A 25,084-nucleotide genomic window follows, 5' to 3' on the forward strand; every position below is an offset into this window, starting at 1 on the left:
TTTGACAACCGTTGACAACCATAAGAACAATTTACAACGGCGATTTGCCACCGCCTTTTTTTTATTCTCCATTTTTAATATACCTTAAAAACATTCATACAGTTTCGTCTACACTACTCACATAACCCCAAAAATGTTTTTTTTAATTGCGTTACAAATAAATAATCAACGCGACAATAAAACGTATTGTTTTACTGTGTACGTTTTCAGCATCCGAATTGTTTTTTCGCGTTTAAATTATCCAAATAAACAATTGTTAATACTTTTTTTTTTTCACATCGTTCATTTCTGCATTTGTCTAAATTAGTTTTATTGACTTTATTTTAACTATATAAATGAAATATTTGACCCAATGGATCGTGAATATTTGTGTAAAATTAATGAAAATAGTTTTTTTTTCATTTTCTATTTAAAAAGAAATTCTTAACACGGAGACTTTTTAACTATTCTGTACTTTCAACTAACAATTTAATTAAAAAAAGATATATCAATTTTAATTTAACTATTATGGTATCTGTTCAGTGCATATTTACCTATAAGTATGGCAAACCATTTATAATTCAATGTCTGTAAGTTTTTTTTTTCAAAAATAAACAATTATAAACAGAACGACTCAGAAATCTATATATTCTCTTTTCATTTTAATATACTTTCATAGAAATGTTTCTGTTATGTTACAAAAAACTATTCTTTACGTCACAAGTGTCACGCTCACACGTGAGTTGCTTAGGTAATATAACATACTGACCCAACGGATCACGGTAGTCTAGTTTGTTTTAAATTTCAAACCAGTAAAGCTTACGTGATACACGTGTTATTTTATTCAAATTAAATCAACTTTTCTTTTCTTTCTCACACAAAAAACAAACACACAAAAACAAAAACAAGTTTATTTTTTATTACCGTTTTATCCGTTTGGTTACATATGTCTCCACGCTTACGACCCAACAGCCTCGTCAGTCTTACAGAAATGGTTGTTAGTATTTGGAAGAAGTGTTTTAGAGGAAATACGAGAAAAAAAAGGGGGAGTAAGAGATAAGGGTGAGGAAATATTTAAGTTTTGAAGGTTAAAATACATTAGATTGTCGTGTGTCTGGGGGCGTAGCAGATTCAGGTAAGCGTGGGAGGATGGTAAAAAGGGGGGGGGTAAGGAGAGGAGGGAGGAATTTCAATTTTTAGGTTTTAAAATTTTGACTGCTTTTGGTTGTTTAGCCAGGTACATGAAATAAATGAGAGAGAGAGAAAGAAAGAGAGAGAGGGGGGGTTGTGTACGTGTCGTGTGTTTGACACGTAAAAGGTTCCATTTAGAATGTTCGTTATCGCTATAAGTCGCCCTGTTCAATTCAGTTGACAAGGAGTTGTTTTTAGGTAGGTAAGGGTTAATACATACACCAATGCACGCGCAAATACACATACATACAGACACATACATAAACAATGTATATGCAGATATACATGCATCTATATGCAGACATACACACACACTAAAGAAAAGAAAGTAAAGTAAGGATAAATAAAAAATAAATGGGTGTAGTTAATAATGCGGGGTTATGTAGATGCATCGTAAGATATGTTCAAAATGCATGTTGGTTTAATGTTTAGGGGTTTATATTATATCTAATACATAAGTATGGATTATTTATACAAATATTTCAGCTTCACATTTGCAGCAAATAATCAGTTACGCCTCTTCAAGTCGAATATCCAAGTGAAAGGTAAAAATAAGCGATCCCTAATTCTATAAGAACTAACAATGATATGCAAATAAAAACTTATTCGAGTTTTATATATATATATATATATATATATATATATATATATATATGCCATTTATATATATTCATTATATACATCATAGCATATATATATTTAAATCGTGTTCACACACACACACACACACACACACACACACACTACCCGGGAGATGTGTATTGAGCAACACAAAGAAAAAGTGTTAGTATTCAGGCAGGCTCGAACCCGTATCGGGAAGACGGAAAAGAATATGAAAAATGTGTTGAATCCATTGCTAAACCGGGAGTGAAATTTAAAGGGAAAAAAGTGGGGCTTAAATTAAGGCTAGACAATTGAAGATGGAGGACTTTCGAAAATATCGGCGAAAAAAAAAGCGACCCTTCTCTGTAAAAAAAAAATGCGCAGTTAAGGGTGAAGGAATCAATGTTTTTGGCCAATTTTTTTTATATTATTCGTCCGAAGGGTCGAGCTTTAAACCGATACTTCTGAAAATCCGTTCCCTCCGTCGAAAGTTTCAGGCCGAGACGTACAAACATTTAAACAGACAGGATAGATTTATATTATAAATCATATGGGTGGCTGGGTTTGAATTGGTACCCCTACACTGATGATTGCGTAAGAATGAAACACTAGTATTTGTAGGTATGAAGAATTGTTTAATTGTAATATATTACATATATAATATATTAATGTTCATGAATTTTAAAATGACAAAGTTTAATAAATAGTTGCATACCTTCTGACACAATGGGGCACACGTATGTCTAATAAATAAAAACAAAAATACAATCGCGTAGGTAATCGACAATATTGACTACTAGCAGGCGACCCGACGATGCCCGGTCGCAAAATACGAATAAATATGATATTTAAATTCATACAAAAACCGAGACATGTGCATGCGAGTATTACGTTTTTTTTTTAAAGTTCATTTTTTGTAAATAAAAAATATATTATAGCTGAGATTGAAACCCAAACTTAAAGTCAGCCAGTCAAGGACGATAACCATTAGGCCAGCTTGACACCATCTGTAAAAAGTGGTTTCAAGCCTCCGTATTCTTAACATAAAGAAACTCACGTGAACGATTCACGCATGCACATTCATGAAACGGTTGACAAACAGATGAAAATCCAATGACCTCACGTTCCAATTTGGCTCCTAAGCAGCACTTTCCCCCCCCCCCGAGTGAAAACCGATTAAAACGGTTTCTGCATGTCTGAACACCCTATATATCAAATTTCAAGTATGTAGATAAAAAAAATTCGTTGAGAAGTGTCCACGCACACTTTTAGATATAGATTTATGTTGTCTCTTCTTTAAAGTCTGTGTCTTCGTCGTCTGTGTCTAAGACAATTTTTTTAACGACGCCCTGTTCCTCTGCCATCCCAACTGGTTCTGTATACTCCAGATCTGGCACACTAGTTGTCGCAGCGTCCTGCTCGAGGCACATTTCCATCGGGCCCAGAGCCTCCATATGAAACTCTTCCATCTCAATCATCGCAGTTTCCTCCTTCTCCTCCTCGTCCACGGGTGGAGACACATTGCTGTCTACAGTCTGCTCCTCGATTACCTCCTCTTTGATTTTCACATCGCTGACGCCAAAGAGAGGGGCAGGTTTCTCGTTTGCAGCTTTATTGGCCTGCTGGAGCTTTTCGTAATCAAGAATCAATTGCTGGCACTGGTTGACCATCGACTCGTGGTAACGGAGGATACGATTGTTGTAAAATTCTTCAAGATCACGGACACTGCCAACCCCGCACTCTCTGAACACTTGCTCGAGCACATCTGGAAAGCCGGAATGTCCAAGAAGTAGCTGACTGTCCACGGCTGATCGGAGGTGTTTGGTGATGCGTTGATAATATTCACGCGTAGTATCCACCAATAATTCTAAACTCGATTCTTTACACAAATCGAAACCAATATGCGCGCAGATTTTTGCTATCGATCGCCGAATGAGTCTCCGACAATCAATACTATCAATCGGAGTCGGGGCGCTGCCGATTCCTGAATTAAAATTCGTGTTACCAATTGGTCTTTGGAATGAGCATGTTTTCAGCCGTTTTTGGTTAAGCTTTCCGGTTTCCGGGTATTCCGGAAATGGTATGGCTGGCGCTAAATGAACTTCGGTTTTATCATTTTTAGAACTCTCCCTACTCTGTTGTTGGGCCTGTTGAATGAGGGCCTTCATTTTTCGTGAATGCTGCACGAGTTGGATGGTGTGTAGGGTGATCGGGTCTGCATCGAATTGCTCCGGATCCGACACGGTTCCTCGGTTGGAACTCGGTCCGTTGTAGTCACCATCAAATCCTACCCGCGAGTAGGGGCTATACAACGTTGGATCCTCGATCTCCAACGGGCGAGGTTTGATTAATTGTTCTCGTTCTAGGGCTACTATGCCTGAATCGGCGTCCGTGATGACCGGAATGTCACCCCAATGTTGAGTCGTCATCTTTGGTTATGAGAAATCTTTTAAAAGTAGAATTAAAAATAAAAGGCTCCGATCCTTTAAGATTAAAGAAATCTGTTTTTTATCAGATCTGAAAAATAAAAATAAAAATATTAAAAGACAATGTAAAATTAAAATCAAAATATTAAAAAGGTAAATAATTTTTTTCAATAGAGCATGTAAAAAAAACTGGTCCCCATCGCCACACTGGTTTAGCGTCAGCTAGGGTATCTGGCCTGTAACAATCTTGGTACTTCTGCATTTTATCAATCTGATTTCCACGAAGTTATTCGGATGTGTTCGGCAGATGACGGGAAGAACAGAAAACTGTCGACAAGTGGTTTGCCGTGTTATTCAGACATTTTTTTTTTTACAATGTATTAATGAATTTCAGTGGCTGTCGCCATTCGTAACACGGGAAAAGGGATTGCAGCAATTGTATTTGCGTTTCCGGTTATTCTTGTTATCTGCCGGGCACACCCGAGTAACTTCGGGGGAAATCGCGGAAATGCAAAGCACCAAAATCCTACTTCAATTAAGGAAATAACATCTAAAATTAATCTGATCAGAGAGAAAAGGTGTTTTTGAAGGCTTACAATGCACGAAAGTACTGTCGTTATGAGCAGATAATTCAATTTTTTTATTATTACTAGCATGGGTGCCCGGCGTTTGGAGGTGTGTGTTGCGCAAAAACAAAAAAAAAGTGGTAGTAGGAAAGTAGGCCTGAAACTGTACAGCGAAGGAGGAAAAGAACAGGAAAAAAAACATGACGTCTTTGCTGTTACGACCACCGCTAAACTGGAAGTGACGTAGGTTTAAATTAAATTAAAGGTAGACGATCGAAAAGAGGGGATGACTTTCGAAAATATCTGAAAAAAGCGACCCCCCCTAGTTGAAAATTGCCCAGTTGAGGGTGAAGAAAATGGTTTTAGCCAATTTTTCGATATTTGTCGTCTGAAGGGTCGAACTTCAAAACGATACTGATCTTGTGAAAATCCGTCGCCTCTGTCGAAAGTTTTAGGCAGACATGCAAACATACATTAATTTATATATTGGTAGCTCAAATTTTCGACCCAAACCGATTAAAAAGCTTGCCCTATCTCTGAACCCTTATGTAAAATTTCAAATGTTTAGACCAGAAATTGTCTGAGTAATTTGGGAGAGACCGCAGAGGTCAATTTTTTTTTCTTTAACTTTTACCCCTATTATGACCCCCTTAACATTTGTTTTGGGCTCAAATCAAGTTATTCATTTAGATCCATGTCCAAGGAACCTTATCTAAAATTTCAAGTGTTTAGACCGAAAATTGACGGAGGAGTTTGGTAAAGTTCTCAAAGGTCAAATCGTCGAACTTTAACCTCTTAACAGCCAAATCTTTGGCCGAATTAGAGATTTTCCCAAATTTCAGTGCCCTGTATATCAAATTTCGATTGATTGACAGAGTTACTGTGTAGGGAAATGTATACAGACAGACACTTTCACTTTTATAGATATAGATTTATTAACTTGAATTGTTTGTTTTTTTCTTTTTCCAACTGCTATTTAATACGATCCACAGTTGAAAGGAAAAAACATTCAAGTAAATAAAAAATATCGAATTATTTATCTGCCCACAACGACTGTACATTCCTGCATTAAAGCCTTCAAAAACACCTTGTATCCGTTAAACAATGCTTCAAGCAAACCAAACTTCTTGATAAGAGAGAAGTTTAAAAGTCGATATCTAAAAGCCGTCCAACACATGCAACGCTAAACTAAATATTAATGATTCATATTGATTTTACCGATAATTATATTTCCTCTACAAATATTTTCATTTATAGTGATTTGAGGATAATTGCTTATTTCATAGTTGTTGCAATTTTATGATTCGTTTGTATTTAATGCTAGCAGGCCTCTCGGCGTTAGCCGGTCGTAAAATACGCTTAAATATATTTTTTATTATGCAGATTTCGTATTTATTATTAAAGATAAAATTAATTATTGATTATCATATTGCACCCAATATGTATTAGTACCCCCTGACGTGCACTGATTGTAAATTACGCTTAAATATATTTTAATTCATGTAGATTTCAAATCATTATAGAGTCAATACGTTATACCAATACATAGTGATTGCAAACGTTAAAAAAATATATACAACTTAAGCGCCATCAGCTAGAATCGAAACCAAAACAGCCTTATTTGTTACTGTCTGACTTAAATTTATACGCATACAAAAATTGGCATGACAGGAATGATTATGCGATACGAAACGGATGCTGTCAACAATTGAGCAATTCTAACACAGAAATAAACGGTAATATGGTCAGTATTTTAGAAAAAAGGAATCTAGACGTTTGTCATCTATTTGTATTTACAGACTTCATAAATTAAAGTTTTGTAATGAATAAAATTTGAAATATAATTGAATAAACATTTTTCCCATTAATATGGGTGTGTGAAACTCGTTGTCTTTCCATTTTAATTCTAAATCATAAATATATTAGTACAAAAGTTTAAAGTGTGCTGATAAACACGTTAAGTTAAAAAAAAAATATCCGGAAAGAAAACAAATAGATGTGAAAATCCTTAATCTGCGTAGTTTCGAAGAAATACTTTTCTCGTCAGAAGGGATGAGCTAGCAAAATGCATGCAGAATTTTTGCTTGTAAATTATTTAAAGAAACTAAGTATGAAAAGGATCATATTAGTGTGAAAGTGAGATATAGAAAAATGAAACAGATGGTGTGGGGCGGGACACACTGTTTTAATCTGAAGTTATTGATAACTTCAGATCTTGTCAGGCGAAAAGTACGTCTTAATTTAGGTGTTTTTATGTTTAGGTGTTTTGTTTTAACATTCATAACAAAATATAAGTAGAAAAACTAAAAAAATTGAATTCATCGTAATTTTCACTATATTGAAGAAAAATCATGGTTTAAATTGTATATAAACATATTTTTTATATTCCATAAAACCGTCGAAATTTGATTTGAACATCGCAAATTGACAATACCTAAAAGACAAAAAGGTGTTAATCTTTTTTCGGAAAAAAAAAAAAAATTTAAATAAAATAAATAAATAGCTAAAACATTAAAAATATAGGAGGGGGAATCAGTGCCAACATACATAACTGGTTTTGCTTCGATCATTTGGCAGTAAACAGTCTTACCTTTGGCTTGAAATATAATGAAAAGATATACATATTAGAAAAAAAAAAAAAAAAAAACTAATATTTAAGCAGACAACACCTAAAACTTAACTTCTAGTAGCTATGGACGGCCCTAAGTGACAACTTTTCCTTGTTGATATCAATACATTTTCAATATCGCAATTTGTAGCTCGAAAAAAAAAAAAATTTTTATTAAATTCCTCTTTATTCAAGAAAATATTTAACTTCCTAAAAGTAAACATTAAAATTTAAAATTAACTCCTTAAATTTACTTTATCGGACACTTATTTTAAACTCAAAATGTTTGGATGGAATTATAAACTCACTATATATATATATATATATATATATATATATATATATATATATATATATATATATATATATATATATATAAAATATATCACTAAAAATATAAAGTCACTTTATATTAACAGATATTAAAAATCAGCCGTGCTCCCAAAAATTTAACTGAACGCAATTGAGTCAGTAACTTGGTTTAGAAATTATGTTTTGTTCTAACAATGAAGAAACAAGTTATGTGACGATTTTTATTTTAAGATGAACAAATTGGGCTTCCATAAAAACATTCACATTCGATTTCTAAATATATTTTTTGAATTTGCTCATTGACAGAAAACTGCATAGATTAGGTTTTTTTTTTGCTTTTTTTAATTATTAACAGTAAGATATATATTTTTTAATAAATCTTCCACATTTTTTTTTCAAGTCTGGAATGTCAATTATTATAAAGAATAAATTTTGGAAATATTTTGAAATTTCACAGGCGAAAAGAAAATTCCGCAAAACTTCATCTTAATTCATTTCCAACTTTTTCCGAAAAATCGAGAAAAATTCTATAAATCGACAGTTTATTTAAATATATTTTATTTCATCATTCCAGTATATTTGAATACGTAGAAAATTACAGATGCAAATCCCCCCCCCACATACACAGATAAAAACAGAACTTCCTATAAGGTCGCAATAGTGGGCGGGGGGGGAGGCAAAATATGAGAATTTTTTTTGTATATTTCCTCTCAGTTTATACATAGTATGTAAAAACTAAATAAAATACATAACGAAATTGATCAATTATTTGATTTGAGATAATTTAAAACTGGTGTTTTCATTGCCTTTTTTTTTTACAGTGATCACCACTTATCAAGGCCCGGAAGCCACTCAGGGATAAGGGTTATTGCAAGTACATTACGTTAGTGTGGAGATTTGATGAAGTGTTTACTTAAGGGGGCGGTTCATTAAGAATTTGTTAACGTTGGACTTGAACACATCCAAGTTGTAGTCCGGTGGGAAGCAGAGTTCCCCGGGCGTGCAGTTCTAAGAAAGAAGCTTTGTTCATGGAATCCGCGTTTTGATTTAGGCACAGATATAGAGTGGGGGAAATTTTTCACAGTGGATTCAGCTAGACGGGTGTTTTTCGTGAAAGATTGGCGAGGGGGGACCAAAACACGGAAAAATAACATTCGGTTCCATTTTTCCTGTTTTTAGCTTTTGGGGGAATTTTCAAATTCACTAATTTTAAGGAATTTAAATCAGAATATTTTTATAATCTTTAGAATACAGCAAACTTACGATGGTAATTTAGCAGAGAAGCCAAGTAACAACTACACGAAAATACAAGAAATGGTGCTAGTGCAGAGAGTGATTCGCGCTATTTTTGAAATCGTATTTCCAAGTTTTGTATTTTTCTTTTATTTAATTGTAAGGTTGAAGTATAGAATAGGTACAAAATGTTAAGAATGGCTTTTTAAATAATAACGTTATTATTTAAGTCCGCATCACTGAACTAGTACCCAAGAAATGTTACCGTAGCCATTAAAAATTAATATTATACCTACCTGGCTCATTTGTTTTCAAAGTTTTTATTCCTCTTTATTTAATATCAAATTAAGTTTTTCCGAGCGGATTTAAAAAAAAAAAAAATGGTGGCATCTTTGGAAAAAGCAAGCTTCGTTATGAATTCTTTTCGTAATTTTTTTTTTTTTTTTTGTTTAGGAAAGTACCCAGCTTAATATAAACACCCCAATCTTAAGAACGATTTCCGAGGTTGAGGGGGTATTTCTAAAGTCGTTTTAAACATGGGGAGGTTGAGGGGTGTTTATACAATGAGGAGTACTCTCGTAGAAAACAAATCAAAAAATTCAAAACATCGGTAAGCCTTGAATTCAAAACCAGGTTTACTTTTTCCAAAGATGCCACCATTAAAAACAAATTTTTTTTTTTTCGAATCCACTCGGAAAAACTGAATTTGAGATTAAATAAAGAGCAATAAAAACTATTTGAAAACAAAAACAAATGGGCCAGTTAGGTATGATACAGTAACATTTTTCTTATATATATATACTAGCGGGGGTACCCGGCGTTGCCCGAGTGTTTGTTTCCGGGACGGGGAGTTTTAAAAAATGTTATGATAGGTAAGTAGGAAGGATCAAACCCGGAGTCATGAGTAAAAGTAGGAAAATAAAGTGTGAAAAAAAACAAAAAAAAAAACATCTGCAACGTTAACACTTCGGCCACCAAGAAAAGTCCATTCCAGTTGTTTAGGAAAAAAAAATAAAAAAACGACTACGGTAGGTCGGCGCGAACGTGAAAATATAATGTGAATTGTCCAGCACGCTAACCACTACGCCACAGAGCACTGCAGCTTAGTTTAGTGATTTTAAATAACTTCACATGAACTAACTACGAAGCCAAACCGGTGTTCTCTTCTCAACTGTTCCTTGTGAACGATCCACAAACGGTGTTAAGTGGTGGCAGGGGGAGGAGGAATTTTTAGAGAGAAAATATTTTACCACTTCCATTGATCTTAACCGATTTTGGCCGTGACTTCTCAGCAGAAAAAGTATAGAAATCTAAGATTATCGAGGAATTTGAGAAATAATAAGCCTATAACACACCTCAGATATTGTTCTGCCGTTTGTGCATATTATATTTGCATAAAATATCTTGATTTTTAATCCTATTAATGTCAAAATCAGACGGGAAAAAATGAGTTCATTTTATTTATATAGATAGACTAGCGGGGGTATCCAGCGTTGCCCGAGTGTTTGTTTCCGGGACGGGGAGTTTAAAAAAATGTTATGGTAGGTAAGTAGGAAGGATCAAACCCGGAGTCATGAGTAAAAGTAGGAAAATAAAGTGTGAAAAAAAACAAAAAAAAAAAAACATCTGCAACGTTAACAGTTCGGCCACCAAGAAAAGTCCATTCCAGTTGTTTAGGAAAAAAAAAAAAACGACTACGGTAGGTCGGCGCGAACGTGAAAATATAATGTGAATTGTCCAGCACGCTAACCACTACGCCACAGAGCACTGCAGCTTAGTTTAGTGATTTTAAATAACTTCACATGAACTAACTACGAAGCCAAACCGGTGTTCTCTTCTCAACTGTTCCTTGTGAACGATCCACAAACGGTGTTAAGTGGTGGCAGGGGGAGGAGGAATTTTTAGAGAGAAAATATTTTACCACTTCCATTGATCTTAACCGATTTTGGCCGTGACTTCTCAGCAGAAAAAGTATAGAAATCTAAGATTATCGAGGAATTTGAGAAATAATAAGCCTATAACACACCTCAGATATTGTTCTGCCGTTTGTGCATATTATATTTGCATAAAATATCTTGATTTTTAATCCTATTAATGTCAAAATCAGACGGGAAAAAATGAGTTCATTTTATTTATATAGATAGATAGACTAGCGGGGGTATCCAGCGTTGCCCGAGTGTTTGTTTCCGGGACGGGGAGTTTAAAAAAATGTTATGGTAGGTAAGTAGGAAGGATCAAACCCGGAGTCATGAGTAAAAGTAGGAAAATAAAGTGTGAAAAAAAACAAAAAAAAAAAAACATCTGCAACGTTAACAGTTCGGCCACCAAGAAAAGTCCATTCCAGTTGTTTAGGAAAAAAAAAAAAACGACTACGGTAGGTCGGCGCGAACGTGAAAATATAATGTGAATTGTCCAGCACGCTAACCACTACGCCACAGAGCACTGCAGCTTAGTTTAGTGATTTTAAATAACTTCACATGAACTAACTACGAAGCCAAACCGGTGTTCTCTTCTCAACTGTTCCTTGTGAACGATCCACAAACGGTGTTAAGTGGTGGCAGGGGGAGGAGGAATTTTTAGAGAGAAAATATTTTACCACTTCCATTGATCTTAACCGATTTTGGCCGTGACTTCTCAGCAGAAAAAGTATAGAAATCTAAGATTATCGAGGAATTTGAGAAATAATAAGCCTATAACACACCTCAGATATTGTTCTGCCGTTTGTGCATATTATATTTGCATAAAATATCTTGATTTTTAATCCTATTAATGTCAAAATCAGACGGGAAAAAATGAGTTCATTTTATTTATATAGAAGATAGAAGAAGATAGGTAGAAGATAGATAGAAGAATAGAAGATAGAAGAAAGATAGAAGAAGATAGATAGATAGATATAGAAGAGAAGATAGATATAGAAGAGAAGATAGATATAGAAGAGAAGATAGATATAGAAGAGAAGATAGATATAGAAGAGAAGATAGATATAGAAGAGAAGATAGATATAGAAGAGAAGATAGATATAGAAGAGAAGATAGATATAGAAGAGAAGATAGATAGATAGAAGAGAAGATAGATAGATAGAAGAGAAGATAGATAGATAGATAGAAGAGAAGATAGATAGATAGATAGAAGAGAAGATAGATAGATAGATAGAAGAGAAGATAGATAGAAGAGAAGATAGATAGAAGAGAAGATAGATAGATAGAAGAGAAGATAGATAGATAGATAGAAGAGAAGATAGATAGATAGATAGATAGAAGAGAAGATAGATAGATAGATAGATAGAAGAGAAGATAGATAGATAGATAGATAGATAGAAGAGAAGATAGATAGATAGATAGAAGAGAAGATAGATAGATAGATAGATAGATAGAAGAGAAGATAGATAGATAGAAGAGAAGATAGATAGATAGATAGATAGAAGAGAAGATAGATAGATAGAAGAGAAGATAGATAGATAGACGAGAAGATAGATAGATAGAAGAGAAGATAGATAGATAGATAGATAGAAGAGAAGATAGATAGATAGAAGAGAAGATAGAAGAGAAGAGAAGATAGAAGAGAAGAGAAGATAGAAGAGAAGAGAAGATAGATATAGAAGAGAAGATAGAAGAGAAGAGAAGATAGATATAGAAGAGAAGATAGATATAGAAGAGAAGATAGAAGAGAAGAGAAGATAGAAGAGAAGAGAAGATAGATATATTCGTAATAATTCTTTGTTGGTTTCTCTGTTGACCACCCCTTACGATGAATCAATTATATTTTACAAGATTTTACTGTCTGTATTGGTCATGAATTTCGAAGATACCCCACCCACACCTCTTCTAAATCGGCATTGTTTCAGTTCAGTGGCAAGGAGAAGTCCAGGACGACTGGAAACAATGCCGAGATAAGCAGAGAGCACATACAGCACCTTGAAGTCTCAAATAGTCACCCATTTAGTACTGACTAGGTTCAACGTTGCATAACTTCAGTGATCCAGCCGTGTGGGGGATATAATATATATATATATATATAAGGGTTACTAATTGTAAAATTATCAATCCAGTTTTCATAGGAGGAAACATAAAATCACGTTCATATGTACGATCGTTTCGGAAACGATATCCTCTTATTCATTAGATAAAACAATCGAGAAATAAGTACAGGATTTCTGGATATCGTCTCCTCATCAGCAAAAAATAGAAGGGGAGTGGAGAGAGAGGACACCATATTTTAACCAGCTTATTGAAGTAAATATAGTTTGTGAACCAAGAAAAAAAAAAGGTAATATTTTAAATGGAATTTAATTCTTGTGTTCATATGATTAATATTAGATGTTTGATACAATTAAACTGTTGTGTAATGATTTTTAATTGGTTGAATGGTAAAAGGGGGAAAAATAGGAAAAATTTGTAATTACATTTGATTTAATACTAGGACAAGATTTTTTATAATGGCGAAATCTATAATATAAAGCTGAACGTCTGTGTGTGTGGTCACGAATAGGCTCCTATATCGTTGACTATTATAGAAAACTGATCACATATAATGATAGAAGAAATATCGAGACACAGAAAGGTATGTTTGATCCGGCATAATGATGGTTTATTAAAATTGTGGGGTCTGCGCACGCGCCTGGTCTACAAAGTATGGGAAAAAAAAGTTTACAAGTGTTTTTTATATAGATTTACATAATACGTTGATAAGTATGTTTTAACTTAAATAGGGATGGTATAATAAAATTGTAGGGTCTGCCTTCGCGCCTGGCCTCCATAGAATGGAAATATGTCAAAGTTTAACAAGGTTTTTTAATATAGATCTACAGAATATTGTGATAAGTGTTTCAGTGTGAACAGGTATGGTATAAAAAAGTATGGGGTTTATCTATTTTATTTTTACTTTCATCATATTTTGCTTTGGTTTTAAAACACCCAAATTCGAAGCTATCTCTTTACAACCCTTCCTTTTCATAACTTATACTTTCATAAATCAGTGTCCATTTTCTGTAGGGTCAACGACGGGTAATTTTGCTTGTTAAATATAAGTACGGAAAACTGTCTTAGAATTTTTCGATGACATAACATTTAAACGAAAATAAGGAATTATATTTACAAAAAAAGTTTAAAAAGAAGTTTATAAAATAAATACCTTCGTAAAAAACAGGGTTTCGATGCTACTTTTTAAAAACCGTAAGGAGACCTCTCGGTGCGCAAATCCTCTTTGATAAGGATATTTGTAAAATCTACAAGCGATCGTTGGTATTTGTAACTGTTTTTAAAAATCTAATTGCTATGTACGTAAAGATGTAGTAATCACCTTCAAATAGGTGTTCATGTCAGTTTATTTAAATTCTAAAGTAAGTCATTTTAAATTATAATGAAAAAAGACATTTGTTGGAGGATTGTATAAGCATCGAATCTTATGATTTCTAGTTAAATTTATGATCATTATCTATTAGTGTAATATAAGCTTTAATTACTGACTTTTTTCGATTTATTTTTAACTAGCGGGGGTGCCCGGCGTTGCCCGCGTGTTTGGAGATGTGTGTTGAGAAGAAAAAAAAAGTGATAGTAGGCAAGCACCGTGAAACCTGACATCTTACTGCTACGCCATGACGCGACCGGAAGTGTAAAGCGTTCAAATTTAACGATGTCAACCATTACGCCACAGCAGAATACGAAATGAATGAGGAATCTGGCTGTAGGCCAGTTAGGCTTTCCGCTTTTTGCCGTATTTGTTTCACCACGATGTTGGGGAAAACCAAAAAAGGGGGAGATCTGGCAGTGTCCAAATAAATAGCAATTGTCTGATATGAAGGATTTCAAAGCTAACTGCCTTCAAGACGTCCCGGTCAGGAGGCGCTTGCGTTCGATTCGATCAATTTCGCTTGTGTATGAAAAAGACAAAACAAACACTGGAAACCAGCGAATTTTTAAAAACTCGATCAAATAAAAGATAGAGACGGTATCCGTTCGCAAATCGGAGATATTACTATTTAAGAAATATAAGGGAAGTTCGCCGTAAATGTAACGCTCGTGTCCATTTTGACTTTTGTATAATAGATGTTCATTATTTTACAAGGGGCATGATTAAGCATTTTTTTTTTGCAAATATGTATAAACAATAAAAAAGACCCTTAAACTTAACACACAAGGTGGTCAAATGGGTGATAACTTTGTACTTTTGCATCAGAACAGGTACTACACTAACCGCACGCAGGGCAAAGCAAGACCGGCTTTTCTTTCAGTTTCCTTCTTTACTGTTATTATGAGGGATCTTGTGCTTGGCACGGATTACGCGTGCCCAACATTGTAGCCGCTTTTAGAGGAGGTTCAATGGATCTGACGGAGGCCAGACAAAGACCATCTGTTCAAAGCAGCATCGTTGTATTATTCCCAGATATACTTATGAACTTTTGCCTACTAAGTTATCGAAACTTGAAAATATACGTAATTTAATTGAGATCATACTAAGTATGATTGCTTGAAATTAATGGATGAATTTAATCCATTTTGAATAAAATTAACCGAGTTATTGGGCGTGCCAGGCACGAGTGGCACCAGTCCCATCTCCGCCCCTGATATATATATATATATATATATATATATATATATATATATATATAAATGTAATTTTTGATTCGTTATAAGCGAATAAAACCATATTTCTACGTTACGAATTTATTTGAATCGCGAAAATAGCGTGTAAAAGTCGCCGAAATTAAAGGTACAATCAAGCTTGTTTCGTAAAACTTAGATATTATAATATACGGAGCATATAAAAAGTCTTAAGAATGAGTGACTCCACTGAGCGATCCCCTGAAAAAAGCCTTTGGCGGACATACATAAAAAGTGCACACACAAGCACACACACATTTTCGCTTTTATATATATACTAGCGGGGGGTACCCGGCGATGCCCGGGTGTTTTGAGGTAAATCTAAACTCCGGGGGGGGGGTTGAATAATAATAATAATAAATATTTTGGTAGGTAAGTATGAGAATCGAACCCGTACCCTTGAGTTGGAAATTAATGTGTGAAAAAAAAAAACCGGGCGACGTTACCTATTAGGCCATCGAGACATACAACATACATCGGTTTGAATCTATTTATTGAACTATATAAACAGGCGTGCACAATAAAAGTTAACTCTGCTGCTTCTATTTGACTTAATTAAGAAGGTCAAATAGAAGTCACCAAATTTGACTGTTTTTTCCCCAACAGATGTTGGGGAGAGGGAAATCAGCTCCCAATTGTTCAGATTGAATAGCAATTGTCTGATGTACAACATTGATCAAAGCTGATTGCTTCTGGACGTTTCCCGGGGGCGCGATGCCGAGAACTGTGTTAACTTTGAATTAGTTTCGCTTTTTATATGAAAAAGCCCAATCAACACGCGAGAAGCCAAAATAGCAATAATTTCGTAAAAATCGACGTAAATAAATCTCTGCACTACGCGTTTTCCTAATTCCTAGATATTATTATATAGGACCTATATACACAGTTGTAAGCGATAGTAACGAACCCGGGACCGTGTGCGAGAAAAGCCTTTTGAAGACATACACAAAATGGTCACACAAATTTTGCCTTTTATGTATATAGACTAGCGAGGGGTACCCAGCGTTGCCCGGGTGTTTGGAGTTGAGTGTGGAAACTCCGGGGGTGGAGCTGGGGTTACAAAAATGTTTTGGTAGGTAAGTATGAGGATCGAACCCGAACCGTTGAGGCAAAGTTGTAAATTAAAGTGTGAAAAAAACGTGCGACGTTAATGATTGCCCCACCGCGAGATGCTAACGGAAACACGTTTGAATTTATTTAATTACTTGGATTTGGCAGGTGCCCGTTTTAATGAGTTAATGAGGTCAAGTTTGACTGCGGGATAGTATTTCATGTACTGCGGATTTTTATTTTTTCCCAAGATATTATAGGAAAAAGACTTACCCACATGCAGCGAGCGGCAAATGTTGAATATTTATCTTCCCGAAATCGAGCAAATTAAATAGACAGGCGAGCTTCGTTGTTAACTGTGTGATATTACGATTTACATGTGATATAAAAAGTTTTAAAAAGTTGTGAACCGACCGACCGCTTCTCTGAAAAAAGCCTTTTGTAGACACACAGAAAAAGCGAACACACATACAAACATACATACACTTTCCCTTTTATATTTATAGATAGGTTAGGGTGATTCATAATGGTTAAATTTTGAACATCTTCTATGTATGCATCTTGGTAGTATTTCTTCTTTTAGATTTAAACAAGTTGATTGGGTGTCTTTGAATTTTAATATGGCCAGAGACTCAAATCTACAGAGAGTACAAAGTTTATCGCTAGGTTTATATGTTCTCATAGATCTTAGTGTTTCGCATTTTATATTAAAGGAAAGTTTCATATCTTTTAGGCTCCATATGTATTTTGCTAGGGTTGTTTGGTTTTACAATGATCTATTAATAAAAGAGTGTGTTTAATGTATAGTCATCCCATCTAATGACACCTATTTGACTAGCTTAATTGGAAGTATGAACACGTTCGTCAGGAATATGAGATGAAAGGCCTATCACGTTGAAAACCACAATACCAACAAATACCACCCAGTGGATATACAATCAAATAACAGGAAACTTCAACTCTCAACGATGCTACAGCACAGAGAAATGCAGGGAAATTCTCCTAATTAAAAACATTAGATGAACACTAGAAAAAACAGAGAGACACTTATTTCTCGATGGTTTTATTTGTAAATATCGAATGCATAAAAAATATTGCTTCCGAAACGATCGTACACATAAATTTGATTTTGTTTTGTTTCCTCCTACGTAAATTTGATTGATAATTTCACAATTATTAATCGCTCGCCCTTTTCTATTTATATAGCTCTAGGTAATTATACCTATTGAGCTTATTATAACTGAAATACTCAGAGCACATCACTTTTAATTATATTTTACTTAGGCTTTGCTCTTTTAGACCCTGTCTATTACACTCTATATTATAGTAAAGCCCCCCCTTATGGGGTAGAGCACTGTCGTAAGTAATCTCACCCACGACTAAATTGGCTGAAAACACAAGGCTCGCTCTTTGTTTGTAAACAAGCGGTTTGAGCACTATAAAAGTGGTGGACGAATGTTTGTTTAAATAGACATTTGTGGAGGTTACTTGTGGGCACTGCTCCTGTGGATCGATGGGTAGAACTGCCGACTGTAAACGCGATGGTTGTAGGTTCAATCCTCGGCTTGGGAGAGGTGCTGGTCTGGCCGCACTGATGAGTTGTGATACATATATATATAACTACTTAATTTACTCACATAAAATTAATATACGAAAGTATAGATTTATACGTAAACTTTAAGTATTTACTTCAAAAGTGCTCAATACGTAGGTAGAGCTAGTTAGTAATTTATAAAATATATATGGCGATTAAGCTACACTGAATATTCCGCGTTTCATCCACTCTAGAACTCATCAGGCTTATGCGCATAAGCCTGAGGCGTCCTAGAGTGGATGAAACGCGGAATATGCAGTGTAGCTTAATCGCCATATATATTTTATAAATTACTATATATATATATATATATATATATATATATATATATATATATAGTAATATATATATATATATAGTAATATATATATATATATATAGTAATATATATATATATATATAGTAATATATATATATATATAGTAATATATATATATATATATAGTAATATATATATATATATATAGTAATATATATATATATATATAGTAATATATATATATATATATAGTAATATATATATATATATATAGTAATATATATATATATATAGTAATATATATATATATATATAGTAATATATATATATATATAGTAATATATATATATATATATAGTAATATATATATATATAGTAATATATATATATATAGTAATATATATATATATATAGTAATATATATATATATATATAGTAATATATATATATATAGTAATATATATATATATATATAGTAATATATATATATATATAGTAATATATATATATATATAGTAATATATATATATATATATATATAGTAATATATATATATATAGTAATATATATATATATAGTAATATATATATATGTATATAGTAATATATATATATATATATAGTAATATATATATATATATAGTAATATATATATATATATAGTAATATATATATATATAGTAATATATATATATATAGTAATATATATATATATAGTAATATATATATATATATATATATATACAGTAATATATATATATTACTATATATATATATAGTAATATATATATAGTAATATAGTAATATATATATATAGTAATATATATATATATAGTAATATATATATATATAGTAATATATATATATATAGTAATATATATATATATATATATAGTAATATATATGTATATATATATATATATATAAAGACTAGAAGCCTATATATCTATACTCCTATTCATATTAAAAACCATTTGTATCTTTTTTAAAAATAAAATACAACTTTCTTATATATAGGTAATGTAATTGCATTCATCTGCAAAAGATCTAGCTAATTTGCATATTCGTGTAAACATTCATTTTAATTAATTCCCTATTAGTGTTTTTGGTTTTCTTATGAAATGATCATCTTTAGTTTACTATTACGTGTAACTATATTCATGCAGATATTCTACATGATTTATACTTGCGTAATATATGCGTAAAAAGGTTATAGTAAACACAAACATCTTGCTATATATTTTTATGTATGCGTATATATATTTGTTTAAAAAATTTTCCTACCAAACTACTCTGTTAGTTTTGGTCTACAGCCCTGAAACTTAAAATATAGAGTATTCAAACCCATGCGACACTTTATGTTTGAGTTTTAGCCAGGGAAAATCGGTATAGAAGTGTGAAAATTAAAGAAATGAAATTTGTCAGGTGAAGGTCAAATGACGGTATTACGAATATGCATGCGTAACGTAATAGGTATTGGTTAATGTTTTTATTTGAAGCCTTTTTTTTACATAGGCATCACCACATTATCAAGGCCAAGAGGCCACTCGAGGATAAGGGTTAAAGAGTGTACAGTAGAAATTGGACAATATAGTAATCATTAGTAATGAAAATTTGGTAAATTTGATAACTTATATGGAACGGCTCATCAAGAACTTATTTACGTTAGACTTGAACACAAACATATTGTAGTCAGTGCAGTTCTAAGAAAGAAGCTTTGTTCATGGAATCTACGTTTAGGTTTAGGTACAGATAAAGAGTGGGGGGAATTATTGATAGTGTTTACAGCTAGACGAGTGCTTCTTGTGAAAGTTTGGCGAGGAGGGACCATAGACTGAAGCTCAGACGAACACTTTCCATGAAAATAACGATACATCAGAGACAAACTCGCAACATCTCTTCTGTGAGATAGAGGTTGCAAGGAAGAGAAAAGGACATCTCTTACGAGGCTACGAAGTCTATTTTGAACTCTATCAAGGCAGGACAAGTCCTTTCTAGCAGCTCCTGCCCAGATGTGGCAACAGTATTCCATCCTTGGATGTACCTGGCTCTTATATAGATAGAGAATAGCATCAGCAGTGAGATATCTACCGGATCGATAGAAAGATCCCACCATTTTTCCAGCGGCCTTGGCAACAGATTTGATGTATGTGTTCCATTTAAGATCAGGAGTAATGGTCAAGCCAAGAAGCTTGTCAAAACTTGAGGCCTCCTGAAGACGAGAGCCATTCATTTCAATTGATGCCAGATGTGGTTCAGAATGCTGCTCAGGCAGTAATGTCAAAAGAAAAAGTCAATCGATAGCTAAGCATTTTGGTTTTGATTCGCGGTGATGGCGCACGAGTCAATTTTTTTTTTTAAACTTTTTAAATCATTATTGTATGTATTATATGAGTATTTTAAAGCCTAAATACAAGTACGATAAGCATTAGACCAGCTTTCCATGAATTTAAAAAATGTTTTCAAGTTTACTTATTTTTAACATAATGTGAACAATCTGCGCATGCGCAGTCGTGAAACAGTTGACACACAAATAAAAAGTACATTTTTTTTTTATTTCGACCTTTTAGCGGCAATTTTTTTTCAGGATGAAAACCGATTAACAAGTTTTCCACATGTCTGAATACCTTATATAACAAACTTCAAGTCTGTAGATCAAAGATTTGTTAAGAAGTGTCCTCATACACATTCTTATATATATATATATATATATATATATATATATATATATATATATATATATAAAAGTGAAAGTGTGTGTGTGTGTGTGTCTATTTCCCTACGCAATAACTCTGACAATTTTAAGTTTATAGACTCGAAATTTGATGTACAGAGTACTGAGATTTGGGAAAATCTATGTGATCCGTTTTCGGCCAGAAATTGGGCTGTTAAGGGGTCAACGTTTAACGATTTGATCTTTGAGAACTCTACCAAACTCCTCCGACAATTTTGGGTCTAAACACTTGAAATTTTAGATAAAGGTTCTTTGGGCATGGATTTAACTTAATGACTTGAGTTGGGCCCGAAACAATAAATTTTAAAGGTTCATAATAGATGTCAAAGTTTAAAAAAAAAATGACCTTTTTTTTTGTTTTGTTTTTTTGTTCAGCATACACCTCCAAACACCCGGGCAACGCCGGGCACCCATGCTAGTCTATATATATATATATTAGTAGCCTAGCGAGGTTACAGGGGAGACAACTAAAGCAGTAAAACTGAATATGGCCTGCCAGGACACAATAAATACAAATGTAGGCAAATTTGGGCATATTTTATTGGTTTAAAATATGGGTCCTTTTTTACCAAGTATCATAAAATTTTAACCATAGAATTGTCTTATACTCTTCTGAAAACCTGCAAATTTTCTTGTCGGTTCGTCTCATAGAACCAAAGATATGAGCATTTTAATATTCAATTTGGCTATTTGTATGTGTGTATATATATATAAATAAATAAATAAATATATATATATATATATATATATATATATATATATATATATATATATATATATATATATATATATTAGAGAGAGAGATCACATTTGGGGGGGGGCAATGTTATAAGTTCCAAATCTCAGCGACTATTGATCAGAATTTAACAATTGAAGGCTCGTTTGAAAGCTAACTACTTTACTTGTGAAGTGGGCTATGTGACATTTACCCTTAACGTCGCAAATTAAGGGGATCACCCATCATCCAGAGACTACTTTTGGCACCTCTTTATAGATATAAAATCAATCATAGTCATTTGTTTTCCTAGTTTTGCATATGAATTACAAAATATCTGATATTCCCCAAAACCTCTGGCCTTAATGGAGTAGAGACTAAGGTTTGCTGCTATGGTTTCAAACGATCTAAGATAGCAGTAAGGGGAGACTTGATTCCAAATATTTCTCATATGTTATATCTTCCCTCTTTGCTTTTCATACACAAAGTCAATTTTAGTGTATAAAAATTATTTGACACTGGAAATATTCATAATCTATATATCTATATGTAATCTATATTCACAACCCTATTTTCAAAAGAGGGGGGGTATAATATATGAGAAATATTTGGAATCAAGTCTCCCCTTGTTGCTATTTCAGATCATTTGAAACCATAGCATGTTTTAGTCTCCACATAGAGGCCAGGGGTTTGGGGGAAATATATATGTGTCTGTCTGTAGAATAAATGACAAGCCATCATACGGGGGGGGGGGCGAGATATTTATATTCTTAGGAATAAAGGGGTTGTCCGGACTTGCTAAATAATCGAACATGAAAAACCTTTTTATTTCGATCAACAAAAAAAGAAGGAAAATGGGGCTTGTCGTAACAAGCACTTGTTTATTTATTCTTTTTAGGAAAGAAAATGGAAATTTGCTGGAAATTGTCATGGGGAAAACAAAGGGAAAGGATATGTCAAGTGTATCTAATTGTTGCAGACATTAAATAAAAGAAAGTAAATCAAATTCCGTTTTGATCACAAAAAATATGAAATAATTTAATAATGGATATAAAACGCCATACGTAAAATAAAACATATATATATATATATATATATATATATATATATATATATATATAAATAAAACATATATATAAAAAATAAAACACATATATAAAAAATAAAACATATATATATAAAATAAAACACACACACACACACACACACACACACACACACACACACACATATATATATATATATATATATAAAGCTGGATGTGTGTGTGGGTGTGTGTGTGTCTGTGTGTGTGTGGTCACGAATAGGCTCCTATCTGGTTGACTATTTTAAAAAACTGATTACATATAATGATAGAAGATGTATCGAGACACAGGAATGGGTGTGTTTGATCTGGCAGAACGGTGGTTCATTAAAATTGTGGGGTCTGCGTTCGCGCTTAGTCCACAAAGTATGGAAATAAAAAAAATAAAAATTAAAAAATACGTTTACAAGTGTTTTTGATATAGATGCACATAAGAATACTTTGATAAGTATGTTTTAACTTAAATAGGGATGGTATAATAAAATTGTGGGGTCTGCGTTCACGCCTGGCCTCCATAGAATGGAAATAGGCACAAACTTTAATAAAGACTTTTCATATCTATCTGTGTAAGTATACTTTGATATTATGTTTCAGTTTGAAGAAATATGGTATAATAAAATTATGGGGTGTTCGTTCGCGCCTGACATCTATAGAATGGAAATATGTCACAAATTTTAACAAGGTGTTTTAATATAGATCCACAGAATATTGTGATAAGTGTTTCAGTGTGAACAGGTATGGTATAATAAATCATGGGGTTTATCTATTTTATTTTTACTCTCATCATATTTTGCTTTGGTTTTGATACCCCCAAATTCGAAGCTATCTCTTCACAACCCTTCCTTTTCATAACCTATCATGCTTTCAAAAATCAGAGTCCATTTTCTGTAGACTGTTTTTGAACCCAGTCAACGACAGATACTTTTGCTTGTATATATATATATATATATATATATATATATATATATATATATATATATATATATATATATATATCAACTATTCGTGACCAGACACACACACAGACGTTCAGCTTTATATTATAGATTACACAAGGTAGCTTCCTTCAATCTTAACAGACAATGGGTAGCCAGTGTAATGGTGCCTGTGCGTGGAATTTTTGTGGCAAGAGTTGTGGCACGTGGATGTTCAGGGCGACTGGCAACAATGCCGAAGAAAGCAGAGCACACACACAGCGCCTAGAATTCCCAAATGGTCACCCATCTGATACTAGCCAGGCTCAACGTTGCTTAACTTCAGTGATCTGACGAGAACCGTTGTCTCAACGTTATTATGCTGTATATATACACACATACAATGCGTACATATATGCACACATGCAGGTCATATATAAACACACAAAGTATATATATATATATATATATATATATATATATATATATTAATTAATTTGATTTATAATTTAAAAATTTAAAAAAAAAAAAATTTTAATTTAAAAATCAAATTTTAATTAAATTAAAAATCAGTTTCATAAGAAGGAACAACAACAAAGTCAATTATCTGTACGATCGTTTCGGAAATCCGTGCTTTTTATTTGTGGTATACATGAAGTCACGTAGAACAATTATACATAGTTTTTTTGGTAAGCACGGTCTCCTCATCAGCAAATTTAGGAGGATTTTTATTGAATTGAAAAGACACCAAAAATAAACCTACCAAAAAAACTATGTATAATTGTTCTACGTGACTTCATGTACACCACAAATAAAAAGCACGGATTTCCGAAACGATCGTACAGATAATTGACTTTGTTGTTGTTCCTTCTTATGAAACTGATTTTTAATTTAATTAAAATTTGATTTTTAAATTTAAAAAATTTTTTTTAATTTTTAAATTATAAATCACATTACTTAATATTGAATTAGCTCTAGGACATTTAACTATCGAGCTTATTATATATCTAAATTACAACGAGCATTTCCTGTATTTTAATTAAACTAGTAATTTCACTATTACATTAAAATACACTTAGCTCTTTAGACTATTATTCTAATCTCCTTTAAATTTATATATATATATATATATATATATATATATATATATATATATATATATATATATATATATATATATATATATATAATGCCAAACTTTGTTAAAATTAAAAAACT

The 25,084-nt window shown here is 32.8% G+C and overlaps 1 protein-coding gene across 1 annotated transcript in view; it reads right to left on the minus strand.

The window, feature by feature from the left end:
- Positions 1–2,387: 2,387 nt before the first annotated feature.
- Positions 2,388–25,084, minus strand: part of LOC145265360 (STAGA complex 65 subunit gamma-like) — a 47,934-nt gene continuing 25,237 nt past the window's right edge. Inside the window, exon 3 of the mRNA XM_080121144.1 lies at positions 2,388–4,290. Coding sequence (XP_079977270.1) covers positions 3,054–4,202 — 1,149 coding nt within the window. The 5' untranslated portion in view covers positions 4,203–4,290 and the 3' untranslated portion in view covers positions 2,388–3,053. The remainder of the gene's footprint in view (positions 4,291–25,084) is intronic.

Source organism: Euprymna scolopes, chromosome 40 (assembly GCF_053919585.1).
Source record: "Euprymna scolopes isolate OS-2025 chromosome 40, ASM5391958v1, whole genome shotgun sequence".
Classification (NCBI taxonomy): domain Eukaryota; kingdom Metazoa; phylum Mollusca; class Cephalopoda; order Sepiida; family Sepiolidae; genus Euprymna; species Euprymna scolopes.